General features: G+C 65.6%; 1 protein-coding gene across 5 annotated transcripts; it reads right to left on the bottom strand.

The window, feature by feature from the left end:
• Positions 1 to 1,576: 1,576 nt before the first annotated feature.
• Positions 1,577 to 19,072, bottom strand: SBK1 (SH3 domain binding kinase 1). Of its 5 annotated transcripts, XM_063414032.1 has the most exons (6): positions 12,373 to 12,553; positions 10,615 to 10,992; positions 10,330 to 10,535; positions 5,194 to 5,396; positions 4,908 to 5,110; positions 1,577 to 4,166 (listed from the first exon to the last, which is right to left on the bottom strand). In XM_063414032.1, the coding sequence occupies exons 4-6, from the start codon at positions 5,387 to 5,389 to the stop codon at positions 3,384 to 3,386; spliced, it is 1,182 nt and encodes a 393-aa protein (XP_063270102.1). In that variant the 5' UTR covers positions 5,390 to 5,396; positions 10,330 to 10,535; positions 10,615 to 10,992; positions 12,373 to 12,553; the 3' UTR covers positions 1,577 to 3,383. The 5 variants fall into 5 exon arrangements, with proteins under 5 accessions (XP_063270102.1, XP_063270101.1, XP_063270099.1 ...); XM_063414031.1 differs by having other exon boundaries at positions 10,330 to 10,992; XM_063414029.1 differs by lacking the exons at positions 10,330 to 10,535; positions 10,615 to 10,992; positions 12,373 to 12,553 and adding an exon at positions 18,269 to 19,072.
• Positions 19,073 to 19,709: the final 637 nt, after the last annotated feature.

The raw sequence follows: 19,709 nt of genomic DNA, 5'->3' as shown, positions 1-19,709 counted from the left end.
GTGGCGAAATATTACCTTTTAAAGGGTTTGTTTGCTACTGGGGTGGGACTTCGTGCAATGCCAGCTCGGCGTGGATCATTGTGCTCCCAACGAGCGGATCATTCCCAGTTATTTTTACTCCCAACCCCCAGTGTTTTAGCTGGGGCTGCAGTGCCTCACAAAGTGTCTGTGAGGAAAACCGGGCACAATCCAGCTCTGGAATCGAGGGGTGGATGAAATCCGAGGCGGGAGCAGCAGCTGAGTGTCGCAGCCGGGCCTTCCCGGCCTTCCCAGCTCGGAAGAATCTGGTTTTACAGGATGCTGCACCCACACCATTCCACACCTGCCACCCCATCCCTTTTCCCTCCGCTCCTCCAGGATGTGCACAAATCGAGGATGATTTTTCTTTTGGAGCAGTGATTGTGCTGTTCATCCTTGCCCGGGCGCTGCCCAAGGTCAGCGGCCGTGACCCCGCAGTGTCCGGGGCCCTTCCCAGCCAAACCGGGGAGCAAACTCGGGGGGAGGCGGGGAGGAGGCGACACCTCTGCCGTGCGGGTGGGGCTTGGCAAACCTCAGCTCCTTTTTTTTTGCGGCTGAAGCTTTTGCCTGGAGACAAGCAGCTCCTGCCCCGCCGGCGCTGCCGGGCCCGCAGCATCCCGACCTTGCCGGGATAAAATTAGCCCCGTTTCACTTTGGATTAAAGGCAGCTCCGCTGGAGCCGCGCGAGCGCTTCGGCTCGGAGACGTCAAATGGCAGCGATCCCTTTTTTGTCTGGATCGGGGAGGGGAGAGTCCTGCCAGGCAGCGCCTGGTGACAATGACATTGATTTCCTAGACCTCTCGGCGTGGCCAAATCTGTATTTTTAGCCGCGGAAGAGAAAAATACGAATCACGTGTCAGAGCAACGCCTCCCCTGCCCTGGTGGGAGTGAAAGAGCCGGGAGCTGCTGGAGCAGGGGACGAACGAGACCCGCTGCCCGCCCCCGGAGCGGGGCTGGGGATGCACCAGGGAGTCGCTGCCGCCCTGCCCGGGCTCCATCTCCGGCACCGCCCCGGCCGTGCCCCACACAGCTCTGAGGTCCCCCGGCGGGGGCAGGGGGACCCCGCTCCCAAAGGATCCCCTCCCTCCATCCCTCCGCTCCCCCTGGGGCCATTTATCTTCCGGGGCAGGCGCTGCCTTCATCTCTGCTTCCCTGCCACCGCCTCCTCCTCCTCGCTCTCCCCCACCCTGTTCTCATTTCCCCAAGAAGACTTTAATGAAATCTGCCCTTAATTAAATCCACATTCATTTGCATAATTACCAGGAAATTGAAATTAGCCTGCGGACGTGGCTGGAATACATTTGGCACGAGGCAGCCGTGGCTGTTCCGAGGGGCGGCACCGAGGGCCCCCGGGTGCCCCCCACCCATGGGTGCTGCCAAGCTGCCCCTCGGTGCTGCTCCCCACATCCCTTCCCTCCCTTCCCGGGGTGGCCATGGTGAAAAGGGAGGGACGGCCACTCCTGAGGCCACGGCAGGGCAGAGGCCGTGCCCTCCAGCCCAGCACAAGCAGCATCACATTTCCCTCATTTGATTAAAAAAAAAAAAGACTTCACCGCCATTGAGAAATTTTTTGTTGCTTTTATAACTATGTATTTTGTCATTTTTTATGGTTTCAGTTGTGGTTTTTTTAAATCCTTTTCAACAGTGACAAACTGAGGTAACGTCTGTGACACTCCTACAGGAAGAAGGTCCGAAACCCGACAGTTGAGGGAACTGGAAATAAAAACCTGACAACCTACGGACACAGCGACCTCGACGGGGACAGAAATCACACCGGGCACCCCTGGGACACGCCCCGGGCGGTGCCACCGAGGCTCCCACAGAGGTGCCACCGAGCCCTGCCGGGGCGGCCGGGATCCCTTATCTACATTATTGCACGAAAGATCGAGGACATCGAGGGACCTAAGGCAAAGAGGAGTAAAACCGGTGCCTAGCTCTCTACGTGGGGCAATGCTACGTCTAACGCCGGGCCCGAGGGTGCCGGGGCGGGGGCGCGGCGGGGGCGGGGGCGGCCCCTGCTCTGTAAACTGCTGCTGCTGCTGCTGGAAAGCGTTATAGCCCTTTGTGGGGAGTGGGGCACCGGGGCGGCTCCACGGCCCCCACCCCGTGGGAGGGAAGCCCGAACCACAGCAGGGTGCTCCTGCCTCGGGGTGCCCCCACAGCATCCCCGCCGCGGCGGTGGGGTGAGCTCCCCGCTCTGCTGGGTGCCCGAAGCCAGGAGGGAAGGTGTGACCTCCACACACGCCCCAGGACCTTGTCACTAAGGGGCCACCGGTGGCTGCTGCCACCACGCCCCGCATCGCTGCAGCAACTTCCCCGCCAGCCCCAGGGGAGGGTGACAGGTTTGGGGAAGGGGTGACAGCGAGGAGGGGTGATGGGGACAGCACAGAGAAGCAGGCAGGCCCACGGGAGGCCACTCGGAGCTCCCTGCCCTGCTCCCGGGCTGTGCAGGCCAGCCTGGGGTGCACCGCTGCCACCTCCTCCAGTCCCTGGCTACAAAGAGTCTGCAGAGGGGCCACGGCAGAGCCAGCCCGGCCCGAGCACCCGGCCTGCCGGAACCGGCACCGCGCCCGCCGGCCACAGCCCGGAGCGCAGCTCCGGCCAGAGGGGACCCATCCCTCCGGCAGGGCCCGAGCCGGGTGGGGCAGGGCGGGGGCACAGGGGCTGCCAGTGGCGGTGGCTGGGACACACAACGACACACAGACAGGGACACTTGCTACATCAATGGCTGCCAGCACCTCCCACGGCAGGGAGGCTGCCGGGGCTGCTGGGGCTCCGGGGCTGCCGGCACGCCCCGGCTCCCCGTCACCCACCGCCCCATCCCCTCCCAGGCCCCAGCAGTGCGGCGGGGACCAATGGAAGAGGGCAAATCACCACCCACCCAAACCCCCCCAAAAGCCTCCTCCACAGTGCAGGGTCATCGGCCTTCCCGCTCCCCGGACGGGGGTCGAGCACGGGGTGGGGGCAGGGCCAGAGGGCCACACACTGCCCACTGCCCCCGACTCTTCCTCCCCGTACTGCGAGACCCCTCCCTGTGCCACCCTGGGGGGAGCCTTGCAGGGGGCAGCCCAGCCGTGGCAGGGCTGTGGGTGCCCCCAGCCCCCCTGGCAGCGAGCGGTGCCCTTGGGCGGGCTGCGGCCACCGGCCTGGCCCAGGCAGGGTGGGGGGATCGGCATCCTCGGCGCTACAGAGCGCAACCAGTTCTGTCCTTTTCCTCTTCAATTGTGTTTCTTTTCCTTTTTTCTTTTTTTCCTTTGGGACACCCAGAGCCCGGTCCCGGCTGGTGCCACCACCACGATGTGCTCCCCACATCCCTGCCCCGGGCCTGGGGGACAGGCGGGTTGCGCAGCCGCCCCGCGCCGCCGTCACACGCAGATCTCTATTGCTGTGGCCAGGACCATCTGCCCCTTGCCCTTGTCCTGCCGTCCGTCTGTCCTGCCGGCCGTGCCCGGGGCGGCCGCGCCGGGCTCGGGGCCGCGCGCTCCGCTCCCCTCCGTCAGGACGGTCCTCTTGAGCGGGGCGGGCGTGCAGGAGCCGCCGGCCTCGTGGCAGTGCGGCCCGGCCGGGAGCTTGTCCCTGGCGTGCTTGCGGGAGCGGTAGGAGGGCCGGCACCGCACCTCGGCCATGAGGTCGCACTTGATGAAGTAGAAAACCTCCTTGACGGGGCAGCGCTTCTCGGGGTCGAGGGCCAGCAGGCGCTGGAACATGCGCAGGGCGCTGTCCGTGAAACGCCGCCACTGCGAGGGCAGCCCCGCCAGCCGCCCCTTCTGCCACCGCACAAACTCCTCGAAGAAGGCGTCGGACGCCACCGCCGCCTCCCAGGGGAAGTTCCCGGTGAGGACGCAGAAGATGAGCACCCCGAAGGCCCAGACGTCGATGCTGGTGTCCACGGCGAAGCCCTCGGCGCGGCCGGCCTGGCACACCTCGGGCGCCGTGTAGGGGATGGTGCCGCTGATGCGCTTGACGCGGCAGCCCACCTTGCGCGTCATGCCGAAGTCGGCCAGCTTGACGCGGCGGCAGTCGCGGTCGAAGAGCAGCACGTTCTCCGGTTTGATGTCCCGGTGCACCAGGCTCTTGCTGTGCATGTAGTCGAGGGCCAGGCCCAGCTGCTGCACGCAGCGCTTCACCAGCTCCTCGGGGAGCCCCACCTGTGGGGGGACATGGAGTCAGCCACCTGCCACCCAGCCTGTGGGGTCCCACCCGGCCTTGTGGGGTCCCACCCAGCCTGTGGGGTCCCACCCAGCCTGTGGGGTCCCACCCGGCCTTGTGGGGTCCCACCCGGCCCTGTGGGGTCCCACCCAGCCTGTGGGGTCCCACCCAGCCTGTGGGGTCCCACCCGGCCTTGTGGGGTCCCACCCGGCCCTGTGGGGTCCCACCCGGCCCTGTGGGGTCCCACCCGGCCCTGGCACCCACATCTCTGTGGTCTGGTGGTCATGGGTGTTTTTGTCTCTGGGTGCTCTGAGGCAGGGTCGGTGGGTCCTGGGCCACCCAAGGGATGGGTGGGGGGTGTCAGGCTCCCCATAGGATGGTTTGGGTTGGAAGGGACCTTAAGGATCGTCCAGTTCCCTGAGCAGGGACACCTTCCACTATCCCAGGTTGCTCCAAGCCCCATCCAACCTGGTTCTGGACACTTACAGGGATCCAGGCACAGCCACAGCTTCCCAAAGAGAAGAGTGATGGGTTTTAGGCCACCCAGGGGATGGGTGATGGGTCCGATGGGTCCCACACTTGTTTGTAGGTGCTTGTGGTCAAGCCCAGCCCAGACAGAGGTGCCCGGTCCCTGCACCTCCACCGCCCCCACACGGGCACAAAGCACAGGGACAGCTTTGCTCAGCACCCCTGAGCCCCCATATCCCACAGAGGCTCCCTCGAGAGGCGCCGGGTCCCACCTGAGGCGGGATGATGTCAAAGAGGTCCCCGCCGGGGGCGTACTCCTGAGCGAAGACGTAGCAGTCCTCAGTCTCGAAGACCACGTCGAAGACCTTGATGATGAAGGGGCTGGAGGAGAGCGTGTTGGTGATGCTGAATTCCCGCAGGAAGTTCTTCAGCTTCGTCTTGCTCTTGTTGACGAACTTCAGGGCCATCTTGGTGCCTGTGGAGGGCAAGGGACAGGAGTGAGCCCTCGGCTGGGACAGACCAGGCACCCTGCCCCCAGCACACGCCCGCTCCGCTCACCTGTGCTTTTGTGGGACACCAGGTCCACCTTGCCGTAGGTGCCCTTGCCGAGCTCGCGGATGAGGTCGTAGTGCTTGGTGATGTCGGTGCCCGAGAGCGTGCGGATGGCCAGGGACTGCATGTCCTCGGTGATGAGGGGCACCCCGCAGCAGCCCAGCTTGCGCGACGGCTCCTGCTCAATCGAGCCCGCGCTCATGGTTGCGCTGCAAGGCAGAGGTGGCACTGCTTCCGTGGGGGCTGCAGAGCCTTTGTGTCCCCTCCCACCCCATCCCACCCTATCCCACCCCATCCCATCCCATCCCATCCCATCCCATCCCATCCCATCCCATCCCATCCCATCCCATCCCATCCCATCCCATCCCATCCCATCCCATCCCATCCCATCCCATCCCATCCCATCCCATCCCATCCCATCCCATTCTGTTTCATCCTGTCCCTTCCCCAGGGCTGCAGCCACAGCTCCTTGCAAAGGGGATTGGGCTGCCAGGGTGCTGCTGAGCAGCCCTCACTGGGTGCCACCCCTCTGTCCCCAGGGGCCACCAATCCAATGGCTCTGGAGGGGATGCTCCAGTGTCTGTGGGGGCTGCAGCAGTGTGGATGTTTGGGGTAAAAGGGAGGGCTCCAGGCATGGCAGAGGCAGGGACAAGAGACAGGGACAGGAGACAGGGACAGGGACAGGGACACACATGGACACAAACAGGGACACACACGGACACATTTTCTCAGGCCTGGTGCGTTCACAGCCACCCTGCAGGACAGGAGCTAAGGCCCTTCGGGGGTCCCCTCTGCTGCTGTGTCCCCAGTGGGGACCCCAAGAGCCAGCCCTGCCCAGAACTGAGCCCCCTCCAGAGCTGAGCCCCACCCCAGCTGGCTCAGAGGGTCCAGAGCAGCACCAGGGCCATGCACAGGCACCGAGGGGCCCAATGGCTCTGCAGCAAATCCCTCCCTCACATCTCCCCCACCATCCACCAGCACCAGCTCCTGGCCCTCGCCAGCCAGGGTGCCAGACACTCCGGTGTGGAGAATCCCAGAATCCCAGACTGCTTTGGGGTTGGAAGGGACCTTAAAGCCAACCTTGTTCCATGGCAGGGACACCTCCCACTATCCCAGGCTGCTCCAAGCCCCATCCAGCCTGGCCTTGGACACTGCCAGGGATCCAGGGGCAGCCACAGCTGCTCTGGGCACCCTGTGCCCCCTCTCAGCACCTTCATAGGGAACAATTCCTTCCCAATATCCCATCCATCCCTGTCCTCTGGCAGTGGGATACCATTTCCCCTTGTCCTATAATTCCAGGCCTTTGTGTCCCAAGTCCCTCTCCAGCTCTCCTGAAGTCCCTTGAGGCACTGAAACAGGCTTTAAGATCTCCCCAGAGTCTTTTCTTTTCCAGGCTGGACAATCCAAATTCTCTCAGCTTTTCTTCACAGCAGAGGTGTTCCATCCCAATAATCATCATTGTGGCCTCCTCTGGACAAGCTCCAACATATCCAGGACTTTCCTGTGCTGGGGAATGCAGCTGGATGCAGCATCCCCGGTGGGACCTCACCAAAGCAGAGCAGAGGCTGGCCCAGCCAGCGGCACATGGACAACAGCACCAACATTCCTCACTCCCAACAAACCAGGGACGGTTTTCTCCTCACTCTCCTCCTCACAGGAAGACCCAAGCTCGGAGTTACCCACCACACCACCACAGCAGTGAAACCACCCCAGCATCTCCTCTGATGTCTTCAGGGCACTGCCTCACCCTCCATCGCTGCACAAGCACAAACCCCAGGGACATGGGGACGGCACTCGGTGGCTGCAGGTGGGTGAGGATGGTCAGAGAGAGCCCAGCTGGTGCCCATGGTCTGAGCCCATGCAGGGGCTGTGACAGCCCCCCCAGATGGTGCCAGACACCCCACAAAGCATCTGCAGCACCCCACGGTCAGGATCACACACAAGGATCCTGCCAGGCCCTTCCCAATAAGGCTGAGTCGGATCTCAAACTTCTCCCTCCTTCCTTCCTTCCTTCCTTCCTTCCCCACAGTGTGCTGCCTGTCATCCCAAACCAAAGCTCAGCTTCTTCACTTATTATAGTTATTTTTTTTCCCTGGGAAGTTGGGGAAAAAATAGAAAAGGAACTTCAACATCATGATGTTCCAAAAATGTAACAGTTTGACTCATAAGATCTCCGAAGCAGCTCATCTCCATAGTGTTTCATTGGCCCCCTGGCAGAGGAGCACCATCTCAGCGTCTGGGTGCTGGAGGTGGAGGTGGATCAGCAGCAGCTCGCTGGAGGCAGGACTGAGAACAGCCCCCAGCATCCTGCACGAAGAATTCCGGCTACGCTCGGATTTACGACTGCGCTCATCGATGTCCCGTAATTAAGCGGTGTTGAAATGCAATCATTCAAGTCGGGAAGGTTGGGTTTGAGGAAAAACCCTGCTGGTTGGATGGGAGAGAGGAGAGGGAGGACTGGCAGCTTGTGGAAGTGCTCTCCAAGTCAAGGGCTGTTTGCTTTTCCCCTTGGCTCAGCCTGTTGGGGTTTCCAGGTGTCTCCTTCCCAACCAACAACCGAGGAACATCCATGGGAAGCAGGGATCCTGCCAAGTCAGGTCCCGTGCTGTGGCGTGGGCTGGCACAGCTGGCACCGGGATGTGCTGCCAGGGATTGGGATGTGCCGGGATCGTGCCACGGTGCCGCCGGCACGGCCGGCTCTGAACAGCCCCACCTCATCGGGGCTCACATGGGAACCGGGGCCAGGGCTGATCCCGGAAGAGCCGAACAGCGGCAGGGACCAAAACACCGCCGTGCCGAGGCTGAGGAAAGCGTAAACACAGGAATTTCCATTAAAAATTGAAAGGCTTTTGAAAACGTGTTGGGTTTGACGTGAGCAGTGAAGCAGGGCAGCAGCAGGAGGCAGCCAGAGCTCAGTGCCGGCTCTGGGCACCGCCAGGGACAGCAGGGATGTGGGAATGGTGGGACACGGAGAGATGGCACTGCCATTGTGGCAGGAGATGCCACTGGCTTGGCCTGGCCAGGGTTGAGGTCCCACATCCTTCTGCAGACAGGCCAGTCACACCAAGGACCGCCTGTGCAGCCAGAGCAGTCACTCCAGAGCCAGAGCGGGCCTTTCCCGGCACCCCAGCTCCTCTCCCGCCCCAAAACCCTGGAGGAGGGGTCAGCACCGTCCGAGGGAAGGCAAACGCACCCCCTCCAGCTCAGTTCCAGGTGTCCCCGAAGGAGCTTTCCCAAGCAGGGAGGAAGGATGCGCATCCCGGCCGAGTCCTGGCAAAGCCCCCCACGGCTCCAGATGCTGGCAGTGAGAGGCAGCGGAGCTGCTGCCGCGTGGCCCCGGGACCTGCCGCTCACCACGGGCGGTTCCTGCCGTCATCTCCGCATCCTGAGCCATTTCTCCTACTATTCAGACTAAAATTGTTCTGTGTTTAAGCTTCAGAACCGTTTATCTCATTGAGTGAGGAGGATAATCCACCCACCTCTTCCTTGCTCCCTGGCAGGTATTTATAGGCAGCCACTCGTCTCCCGTCGGCAGCTGCCGCTCCTCTTCCCAAACCTCCCGGCTCCATCCCCAGCACCGTGGAGCAGATCTCGGAAGGACATTAGCCCGTATCCCAGCCCAGCACCCCGCCAGGAGCCGAGGCTGGCCCCGACAATCCTGTCCCAGCGCTGTTCCCTGCTGGCGGATGCTTTGCCTTGCTCCACATCCCGCCCCGCCTCGCCCAGCCCCGGGCACATCGGCTCTGCCGATAACTAATTGCAAACTCATTAGGAGCTCATTGAGAGGAGCAGAGGCCGCCCGGGAGAGTTGCCCCAGGCTCCCGCAGAGGAGGCTGCTGGAGCAGCGGCTGCTTGGAAATTAAGAGGAAAAGAGGGAAAAATTCCCTCTGGCCACATCAGAGACTGACAGAAAAACAACCCGGTTATTGAGGGAGGTTACACGAAAGGGCTTGGGCTGCGCCTGGCGCACGGTTGAGCACCAGTGGCTGGGAATCACATCGTGGGCTGTTCTGGGGCAAAGAATTGGGAAGATGAAGGGAAAATCTGTGCAGGTCAGCGGCTCTGCAACACCCAGCTTCCTCTTTAAAGAGAGAAGAAATGTGAAATGTAGTAGTGGGATGGGCACAGGCCCACGCTGCTCCATCCCTGCTTTTGGCAGAGCTTTGATTTTCCCATTTCCTATTCCCAAACCCTCAGTTATGAGCAGATAACACGGACTCCCACCCAAGCCCAGCAGGCTGGAGGCCAGGGCATCCCTCAGGAGGGACGTCCCTCCCTCCACACCCAACCAGCTTCCAAACCTGCCCTGTTTGCCCTAAACAACACACTGAGCCAGCAAAGTCACACCCCGGGCCCTGCCAGAGCCATCCCCTCTCCGGGTTCTCCACATGCCAGCACCATCCTGGTGTCACTGGAACAAGGGGCCAGTGGTGCCTTGGCTGTGCCCCACGTTGAGCCACTGCCTCCCAGTGCCCCATTCCATTTCCAGCTGCTGCACCTCCATTCCTGCCTGACCCCGTTCCAGGGACATCCTCTCCTCTCTCCCGTGCCGCTGGGACCCGCACACCAGATTTGAGCTGTGCTTCCCCGGGGCTGTGGCACGCTGGAGCCCAGGGAGGGCTCACAAAGGCACCTTGGCCTAACGAGGACAACGTGGCTGTGGGGGCAGGACAGGAATCTCCCCGGGGCTTGGAGCCTCCGGCACCCACCGTGGCCAGGCAGCCTCTGGCCAGGCCGGCCGCCACCTCCCACCTCACCCGGAGCAGCAGAGCAGGCATAGGGAAAGGATTCCTGCACCCATGTGCCACCCCAGGGCCACCCAAAGCCACCCAGGACAAGCCGGCTGTGTCCGGGAGGTGGCTGGTCACACACGGCACGGGGACATTGGCTGCTGGTGGCTTTGGGGACAGCCCCTCTGCCAGCATCCCGCAGCCCAGGAGGAGCAGCCACCTCAGAGGGGCCACGGGTGGGGCACGTCTCCGTGTCCTGCTGGCTCCCCTGCAGCGGGACGGCGCCGGGAGCACCACGGACACCACTGGAACCAAACCTCCACCGAAGCACGCACAGCAGCTGGGGCTCCCCAGTGCCCCCAGTTTAGGACTGAATTGGCACTGAATCCCAAGTTATCCAGAATTCTCATACCAGCTCCTTGCTTAGACCAGAGCAGCCTGCTCGGCAGCAGGATCGTCTTCGGCAAAGCAAATGAACGCCCAGCCAGGCACGGGCTCCCAGTGCCAGGAGCTGCTCTCCCAGTGCAGATGTTCCAGCTGCAGGGCAGGGTCAGGCCCTGTCATACCCATCCATGGTGTCCCCCGCTGCAGGATCCATCTCCCATCCTGGCCAGCAGCCTGCGACAAAATTCCTCAGCCTTTGGTCCCAGGATTCAGGTTTCACAGACCAGTTTGGGAAGAGCAAACAAAGCAGTACCAGGATTGTCTCCTCCGCCAGCTCCCCGGGGAGATGCCACTCCTCCTTCCTGCCACCGCTCCCTGTGCCCTCCGCACTGCTCTCCCGGAGCTGCCAGCAGGATTTTCCCTGCCCTCATCCACGCAGGGCTGTCTCTGTCCATCGGCCCCAATGACAGGACCTTGGCTGCCTTTCAGCGCTTCGGCCTCCCGGGGTTTTTGCTGCCGAGCAGGATGGCTTCGTTAGGACCTCAGCTCCTCCAGCCTGCAGCTCCTCCCGCCTTCGCCGCCAGCACCGGGGATTTATGATTACTTCATTGTTTGATTGGTTTCATCAGCCTGTCATCATCTCCCTCCCAAAACTCTTCTGCCAGCGCCGGCAGCACCGCCCGGTTGGGATCTGCAAAGACAAACGCCCCGAGCGGCACCTGCCCGGCCCCGCGGCAGGGCCAGCCGGCCCCGGCCCCGCTCGCTGCTGGCGACAACCGCGACACGTCCCTCTGCCACAGAGCCCAGCCCTGACTCCGCTCCCAGGGGCTCTGTGTGCCCCGTGCCGCCCGGGCATCGCCCCCAGCGCAGCCTCCCGCAGCCGGGATGCTCCCATGGAGGAGGACGCGCCCACCTCTGCCGTGGTCTCCTCCCGCAGCACCCCGGGCAGGGCAGGGTGACACGGTGGCACCGGGCGGGTCGGGGGCTTGGCACACCCGGCTCTGACCTCTGCCTCCCCGTGGGTCCAGGACAGAGGGGCTCCGAGGCCGGGCCACCCTGTCCCCGCTCCCCGAGCCGTGCCGGGGCTCCCGGCTGGCGTCGCCCGCCCGCGGCCACGGCGGCAGCGAGGCCGGACCTGGAGGAAAGTGGGTCACGCTCCCCTTGCCCGCTGCAGCCGCGGGAGCAGCGGGGCGGGAGCGAGGCCGGGCCCGCGGCCGCGGCCGGGGGACAGAGGGGACAGCAGGGGACAGCAGGGGAGGTGAAAGGGGAGATAGGCGAGGTGATGAGGGGACACAAGGAGACGGGAGGGGACGTGGTGAAGGGATGCGAGGGGAGACAAGGCGACATGACGAGAGGAGATGACACGGGGAGATGGCGAGGGAACAAGAGAGGACACGACGAGCAGAGACAATGAGGGGAACCGAGGGGAGATGATGGCCGGGGCATGAGGGGAGATGACAAGAGGACATGAGGGGGAATGAAGGGAGGTAATAGAGAAGACAGGAGGCTGGTGAGGGAAGACAAGGGGAGGTGAGTGAACGTGAGGGGAAACAAGGGGAGATAAGATGGGGAGGTGATGAGGGGACACAAGGGGACACAATGAGGGGACACGAGGGGACACGGCCTGAGCTGCCCCCGAGGCCGCCTCTCCCTGCTCTCCCCTTCCCCTGTTCCCAGCCCTCCACACACCCCCAAACCGCCGGAGCAGCCCCGCGGCCCCGGCAGTGCTCGGTGTCACTCACGCCCCTCCGTCCCCGTCCCTCCCCCTCGCCCCCCCGCCGTACCGGGGCCGCCCGGGGCGCAGGTGCCACCGGCCGCAGGAGGGACCCGGGGCGGGGGGCGACCGATCCCGGGGGCAGCGCCCGCACCGCGCGGTGCCCACCCCGCTCCGTTCATCCCGGTTGTACCGGGATGGGGGTTTTGTCCCCTCCCCTCGCCGTGCGGGCAAACAAAGGGCGGCCTCGGTACCGGGCGGGCAGAGCCCCGCGCACCCCCATCCCCGCACCCCCATCCCCGTATCCTCATCCCCGCACCCCCATGCCCGCACCCCATCCCCGCACCGCCGCCTTACCGGAGGGGCGAGCCGCCGCCGCGCCCCGTCCCCGGCGGGAGAGGAGCCGCCGCCGCCGCCGCCGCCGCCGCGCTCCGCCCGCCCCGCCGGGCTCCTCATGCCGCGGCCCCGCCGCCGCCGGAGGAGCGGAGCGGAGCGGAGGGAGCGGAGGGAGCGGAGGGAGCGGAGCGCGGCGCCCCCCGCAGCCCCCGGCAGCGCCCGCCCCGCGCCGCGCTCCGCCCGCACCGGCACCGGCGCCGCCCCGGGGAGGGAGCGCGGAGCGGGAGGAGCGGGAGGCGCGGGGGGGCTCCGCCGCCGGCCCCGCGGGGATGGGGGGATGCGGAATGAGCGATGCGGGATGCGGGGCTTGTTCCCGTCCCCCCCCCGATGTAGCCGCGGGGGGTCGGTGCGGGAGCAGCCCAGGAAAGGGGGGTCGGGGCTGAGCCGCCCCCTCCCCGCCGGGTGCGGAGCTCCGGTACCGCGGGTTCGGCTCGGAGCAGACCACGGCGCTGGGGACAATGGGGCTGGGAGCGGTGCCCGCAGGGGAGGCTGCACATCCCACCCCCCCCCGGGGACCCCGATAGTCCAAGCCCGGAGCATCTGGGGGTCACCAGCGCTGCGCAGCCGGAACGCCCAAGCACAGGACCATGTCCTGCTGCACCCTGGGCCCTGCTGTCCTTCAACCCTCCAAGACTCTGTTCACCCTCCTTTGGAACAGGTGATGCCCCCGTGGTGCGGGTGATGCCCACCCTGGGTCAGGGGATGGTTTGGGTTAGAAGAGACCTTCAGGATCATCTCATTCCAAACCCTGCCATGGGACACCTTCCAGCATCCCAGCCTGCTGCAATCCCCATCCAACACGGCCTTGGACACTTCCAGGGATGGAGCAGCCACAGCTGCTCTGGGCAACCTGAGCCACCATGGCACAGGTGATGCCCATCATGGCACAGGTGATGCCCACCATGGCACAGGTGATGCCCATCATGGCACAGGTGATGCCCACCATGGCACAGGTGATGCCCATCATGGCACAGGTGATGCCCACCATGGCACAGGTGATGCCCACCATGGCACAGGTGATGCCCATCATGGCACAGACAGCCCCCCAAAATGCTGCTCCTTGATGTGTGCAGGACATGTGGTTTCCCCTGTGGCCCATGAATGGTGGGAACATTCAGGCCAAGCCAGGGAATGCCAGATGAGGAAAAGATATCATGGGGGCTTCCCTTCAGGTGCCTTAAATTTGGCAACACTTTCAGCAAGTGAGGCCAGAGCTGGGCACCAGGAGCTCCCAGGCACCTCCAGCCTGGACAACAGTGACAGCTCTCCCGGAGGAAGGTGAGGGGTTGGCACTGTGCTCCCTCTTGGAGCATCCCTGGACACACCTCGTCTTCCTGCATTTCCTTCTGTGCTCACCAAGGCCAAGAAAGGATGTTTAACACAAGCCAGGATTTGCTTCGGGACTTCCTTGTCTCTCAGCAGGGTGCCAGGTCCCTTCGCTCCTGTCATGTCCCTTTAAAGGGACCCGGCCCGGGGGGCTGCCCCACTCTCCGAGGGGGACAACGGGACAACACATCAGCTGTGCCGGCTCCGCTGGGACCGGGGCCGGCCCCTGCCCCTGCGGCCCCACAAACCGGGGCGGGCCGGGGAGCCATCGGCACTGACTCACTGATGGCTCTGCTCGGATCGAGATCAGGATGCTCAGCAATTAAGTCTTTTCATGAATGACTTTAAGGCAAGAGGCTGAATCACACTCTAACACTCCGCTTTAATTTGTGCCGGCATCGACTGTGCCGCTGTCACCCTCTCCTTCCAGCTGCGCACGGGGCACCGCCAGCCCCGGGCAGGGCCGCGGGAAGGGGGCTGCGGCTCCCGGGGCCGGTCCCCTCCATCCCCCTCCTCTCGCCCTTCCTGCCACAGCTCCCAGCGTGGATGATTCCCGCCGGGATGGAGGCTCCGGAACGGCACTGGGAGGGGAAATGCTGGAGCGCAGTGCCCCGGCCGGGCGGGGCGGGCTGCGTGGGGCTGGCACAGAGCAGGAGAGCACCCGAGGGGTGAAGGTGTGCCAAGGAGGAAACCTGTGGGAGATGGGCAGAGCTCTCTGTGTCACCGCAGAGAGGACACGGGGCAGGGAAAGCCGCAGCCGCCTTCCTGGCACGCCCCGCTCCATGGGCCGCGAGGGGCGGGGTGGCTCCAGCCTCGCTCCTTCCGAGGCCCCTCTCCCCCCGTGTCCCCTGCCCGTCCTTGCGGTGCCATCCCGGCTCCCGCAGCCTCCCGCTCGCGGCGTTCTCTGAGTTCTGTCTCAACCCTCTCCCTATTTATAGCTCGGGGCTGTTTCTAGGTCAGGCGGGAGGTGCCGGTGCCCGGGAGCCAACCCAGGGGCCATGGGGGGCTGCAGGGACGGTGTCACCCGCCCCACGCGTGGGGCAGCTCCCGGTGTCACCATCCTGGTGCTGCACCCTGGCTGCACAGGGGCCGAGCTGGCACCGGGACCAGCTGGGCCTGGCAGGGCTTTGTGGGACTCCAGGGGCTTGGCAGGGCTCTGTGGGGTTCTGTGGGGCTCCATGGGACTCATCAGGGCTCCATGGGCTTCAGCAGGTCTCCATGGGACTTTGTAGGGCTCTTTGGGACTCCATGGGGCTCTGTAGAACTCAGTAGGGCTTCATGGAGCTCTGTGGGCTCCATGGGGCTCAGCAGGGCTCCTTGAGCTTCTGTGGGAGTCCAGGTGGCTCTGTGGGGATCTTTGGGGCTCCATAAGGATCTGTGGAACCCCATAAAGATCTGTGGGACCCCATAAGGATAAAGATCTGTGAGGCTCCATAAGGATCTGTGGGGCTCCATGGGGCTCCCCAGAGCTTGCCAGGCCTCCGTGGGGCTCAGCAGGGCTCCATGTGACTCCGGGGGTTCCATGGGGCTCCGTGGGACCCGCCAGGCCCCTCTGGGCTGTCCCTGCCCCTCGGTGGCTCGTGGGTGACACGCACACTGAGCCATGGTGACACCAGTGGTACCGGGGAGCACCCGCACTGGGCTTGTGGTCTTCAAAGCACTCCCGGAATATTAATAACTAATTAACGAGATGAAAGGAGCCAGATCAAACATGTTTATCACCTCGTGCAATCCCAAACCGTGGAAGAGCCCCCGCCCCCCCGAGGGACCACGCGTGCCCCTGGGGTTTGTGCTCGGGAATATCCGGCTGGTGCCGCGGGATGCGCTCGGACAGGGTGGGAAATGACCTGGAAAGCCCAAAATATTCCCAGCGTGCCAAATCCCCGCGGAATTCGGGGAGAAGGCCCCTCGTCCCTTCGGCATCGCTTGTTCAGCGCGGGAGCCGAGGGGCTGAGCCCACGCGGCTGCGGGCCGGGGTCCCGCGGCCACCTCGCCTGTCACTCTGCGGTGACAGGAGCCAACCTGCCGGGGATGCTGCGGGGATGCCGGGAGGAGCAGCGGAGGGAAGGAGGGAGGGAAGGCGGGAGCGGAGCACGCCGGGAGCGCAGCACGGGCGGAGGGGCCCCCTCACCCCGGGGGGCTCCGGCTGGTCCCGCCTGCGGGGCCCGCACCCCCCGCCCCAGCCCGGGGGACACCCCCCGTGCCGGGGGCGCCGGGTGTCCCCTCGGTCCCTGGGGACAGAGCCCATCCACGGGGCTCCCAGGGGACAGGGGGTGGCGGGAGCTGGTTCCCGGAGCGCGGGGCTCGGGGCTCAGAACCCCCTGCTCGGTGTCCCCCCGGGCGAGGGCTGCCGTCCCACGCGGTGACAGCCGGGAGGAGATTCCCAGGGGCTGCTCAAGGTCAGGAGGGGCCGCAGCGGGAGCCGTGGGACAGCCCCGCCGGCGATGGGCAACGCCGAGCCCCCGGCAGCGGCCCCGGCCCAGAGCCCGCCCCCGCTCCCGGGCTGGGAGGCACCGAGCGCCCCAGGGGAGGGGTCCGGGCTGGGGCAGCACCGGCCGCGGGCGGGATTTGGGGATGGGGCTGGCCCTGGAGCGCAGGGACGGCTGTCCAGCCACTGCCATGGAACGGGACAGGAGGGGCTTCCTGGGCATGGGCTGCTCGGGAAAAGAAGCAGCACGGGTTTCTTCGAGGGGAAGGAGGGACTGAACCGGGGGCACGGGAAGAGCCACGGGGCCCGCCCTGGCACCCCGGTACCCCAACAGCGCCCGGCACCGCCCGCCCGCCGCCTCCGCTCGCTGCCCGTTCTCCTGGCACCATCTAGAGGCTGCGGGGACGGGCACCGGGAACAGACACGGGCACACAGGCACGGGGGAAAAGACCTGGGGACAGACACGAGGGGACAGACAGAGGGGAGAGACACGTGGGGACAGACATGGGGGACAGACACAGCACCCACGCGTGGGGCCCACGCACTGCTCCTGGCACAGGGACAGGACCAGGGCTGGGGTGTGACAGAGCAGGGAGCACCTCTGGCAGCACCTCCTGTCACCCTGGGGAGCCCACCCCGGTGGGGCTGTGCTGGAGGTGACAGGCGATGGCAGCTGTGTCCCCACGGGATGGGGACAGGCTCAGGAACAAGCTGGTGACAGCCAGGGGGGTGTTCAGGGACCGGGGACACACACACACACACACACACACACACATACACACACACACACACCAGTGCAGCCCTCCTTGAAGCAGGGCAGGACAGGGAGAAGGCTCTGGGCACAAGCTGTGGGTGTCCATCCCTCGTGTCCCCTGAGAAGTTGGTCCTTGCGGCCACCACATGGGACCCTGGGCCACCACACTGCCATCCCGGGCACTCCCTCCCCGGCTGGGAATGCCAAACTCACTCCGCCTGTGGCCTGACACAGGCTGGATGCCACCGGTCAGCTCCAAGCCCTGCTGGGCTGTGGGACAGGAGCCCTGGGAATTCTGTGCACCCCTCCAGCCAGCAGCACCCACACCCAGGCCCTTTCCCTGGTGCCCCTGTTCCTCCCACCTGGGCACTGACTCACAGGAACTGAGGCTCCAAAAACTCATGATTTACACTAAAATGAATCCTACAGCTCTTTGTGACCCGGGAGGAAGGACAGACTGCCTGGATTGATCCAGCTGATGGCCCTGAGGCCCCCAGACCTCTCTGGGGACAGCCGGTGCCTGGAGGGCTCCTGGCTGGAGCAGGCAGCGTGGGACAGGAGCCGGCAGTGGCTGGGTGCCACGGAGGAGCAGTTGGGCACACCATGTGCCAGCGCTCACACCTCGCACCCTGCCGGCTGCCCGGCTAATTCCGGCACCCGCACACTCCCCTTGGCTGCTGCTCAGCAGCGCCGAGGGGAGAGGAGATTTCAGGAAAGGGGGAGGCGAACGCCGGTGCTGCTGCCCAGAGGGACAGGCCTTGGGGAGCCTCGCGGCTCTCCTTGTGGACCCCGAACTGCTCCGGGGCCTGGTCAGGCAGGGAGGGGCAGACACTGCCCAGGGACCCTGCTCAGGTGAGCGGGGATGGGTGGAATGGCTCCAGGATGGATCAGGGATGGTTCTGGGATGGCTCCAGGATGGATCGGGGGTGGTTCTGGGATGGCTCTGGGAGGCCGTGGGTGCACACACTGCTGCCCACGGCCCTGCTGCTCCTCTCGTGGGCACAGCAGCACCGCTGAGCTGGCACGGCACGGCACGGCACGGCACGGCACGGCACGGCACGGCACGGCACGGCACGGCACGGCACGGCACGGGGTGCCCACCGGGTTCCCTGGAGTGCCAGGGACGCACATCCTGGCTGGATACACGTGCTCTGTGCTCAGCATGTCCCAGCACAGCAGCGGCTCCGGGCTCCCCCGGCCTGGAGAGGATGCGCCGGCCCCCGAGGAAACTTCGGCAGGGCCCGCCCGGGCACTGCCCGCAGCCCGGCTCGGTGCCCCTCCCGTGTGGGCCCTCCCGCGGGTTCACGGCCTGTCCCCAGCAGCGCTGTGTCCCCTCCTGCGGCACTGACCTGTGCAGGTGCAGGGGCTGCAGCTCCTCTTTCTGGAAGCAGACGAAGCAGAAGGAATCCATGGCTCAGGTCCGGTGGCCACCGCGCCCGGGCGAGGGCGACCGCAGGGCAGGCAGTGCCGGGGGGGTGTTGGCATCTTCCTCGCCGGTGCCGGCGGTGGCCGGGGGCTCACGCTGGCCCTGGCGGGGCCATGGTGGCGGAGCCCGTCACACGGCCGGGCTGGGCGCCGGGACCCGCCGCTCCCCGGGCACGGAGGCAGCTCCGGGCTGTGCCGTGTCCCGCGCCGCCCGCACGCCGGGGCCGGTGATGCCCAGTGCCACCCCGGCACCCATCGCGCTGCCCGGCCGGCGGCACTGCCGGTCCTCAGGGGGTGCCAACAGGGATCCGGGGTGGCATCGCCAGCATCAGGAGTCCGGCAGGGTGGGCCGAGGCTCCGGCCAAGCCCCGCGGTGCTTCAGAGGCCGTGGGCAGCCGCTGCCCCGTGGCACCGACAGCACCCGTGCCGCCGGGAGGGAAAGTGTCCCCGGCAGCAGGTGGGGGGTCCGGCGGGGTCTGACAGGGTCCAGCGCGGTCTGGAAGGGTCTGGAAGGGTTCGGCAGGGTCCGGCAGCCGGACACACCGACGGAGGGGGAAAGTTGTGCCGTCGTGGAGCGGCGGCTCCGCGGGGTTCGTCTCACCAGCAGAGCAGCCGCTCGCTCTGACAGCTAAAGCAGCGTGCGAGTATTAATAGCTCCCGACTCCCGCGGCGAGGCTGCAAGTTAACTCCTCGAATGCCGCCTGCCCGAGCTCCAGCCGCCCCCTCCCGGTGCCCGTTGCTGCCTCCGGGCCCGCCAGCACGGGCTGGGAGCGGGCGGAGCCGGCCCGCCCGCCCGGGGCACCGCCGGGCACCGAGGGGCCGTGTCTGTCCCCGGGGCTCTGCCCGGCACCCGCGGGCTCTGGCCAGCCTTGGCACAGGGCCATGGCACGGTCGGGGGGAAATCTCCTCGCCCGGGTGCTCGGGGATGGCCGTGCCTGCTGCTGGTGGAGAAGGAGCGTGGGAGCCCCCCGGGGTGTGCCCACGGCATGGGCACGGTGGGACAGGGCACAGGACAGAGCACCGCGGTGCCTTGGGAGGGGTGGCCCTGCCCCGCAGCACTGTCCCTTTGCCCCTTGATGAGTGTCCCTGCCCCAAAGTGGGCCATTGCTGCAGGCCACGCAGGGTCAGGAGCCCCCGAACTCCCATGGCCCTGACCTGTCACTGTTCCCCATCCTTTGGGACTGGCTCAGGGACCAACAGGCGTCCCCCAGGTCCTTGGGACCGAATCCTGGTCTCTTGTCCCAGCCAGTGTCCTGGGACAGGAGCAAAGCCGTGTCCTTGGGAAGCTGGAGCAGGAGAACAGGGAGAGGGAACAGGGAGAGGCTTCCCCAGCCTGGCCATGGGCTTCGTCATCTCCAGCCCTGA

The sequence above is a fragment of the Prinia subflava genome, chromosome 17 (assembly GCF_021018805.1).
Source record: "Prinia subflava isolate CZ2003 ecotype Zambia chromosome 17, Cam_Psub_1.2, whole genome shotgun sequence".
Lineage (NCBI taxonomy): Eukaryota > Metazoa > Chordata > Aves > Passeriformes > Cisticolidae > Prinia > Prinia subflava.
The sequence above is the reverse complement of the archived record's forward strand: the minus strand, read 5'-3'. Positions and strand labels throughout refer to the sequence as shown.

Coding starts and splice junctions, on each gene's coding strand:
- SBK1 (XM_063414028.1), bottom strand. CDS start 8,445: ATGCGCATCCTTCCTCCCTGCTTGGGAAAGCTCCTTCGGGGACACCTG. Junction 5,111..5,193: donor GGTGTCCCACAAAAGCACAG/GTGAGCGGAGCG, acceptor TGCCCTCCACAG/GCACCAAGATGGCCCTGAAG. Junction 4,167..4,907: donor TTGACATCATCCCGCCTCAG/GTGGGACCCGGC, acceptor GTCCCCCCACAG/GTGGGGCTCCCCGAGGAGCT.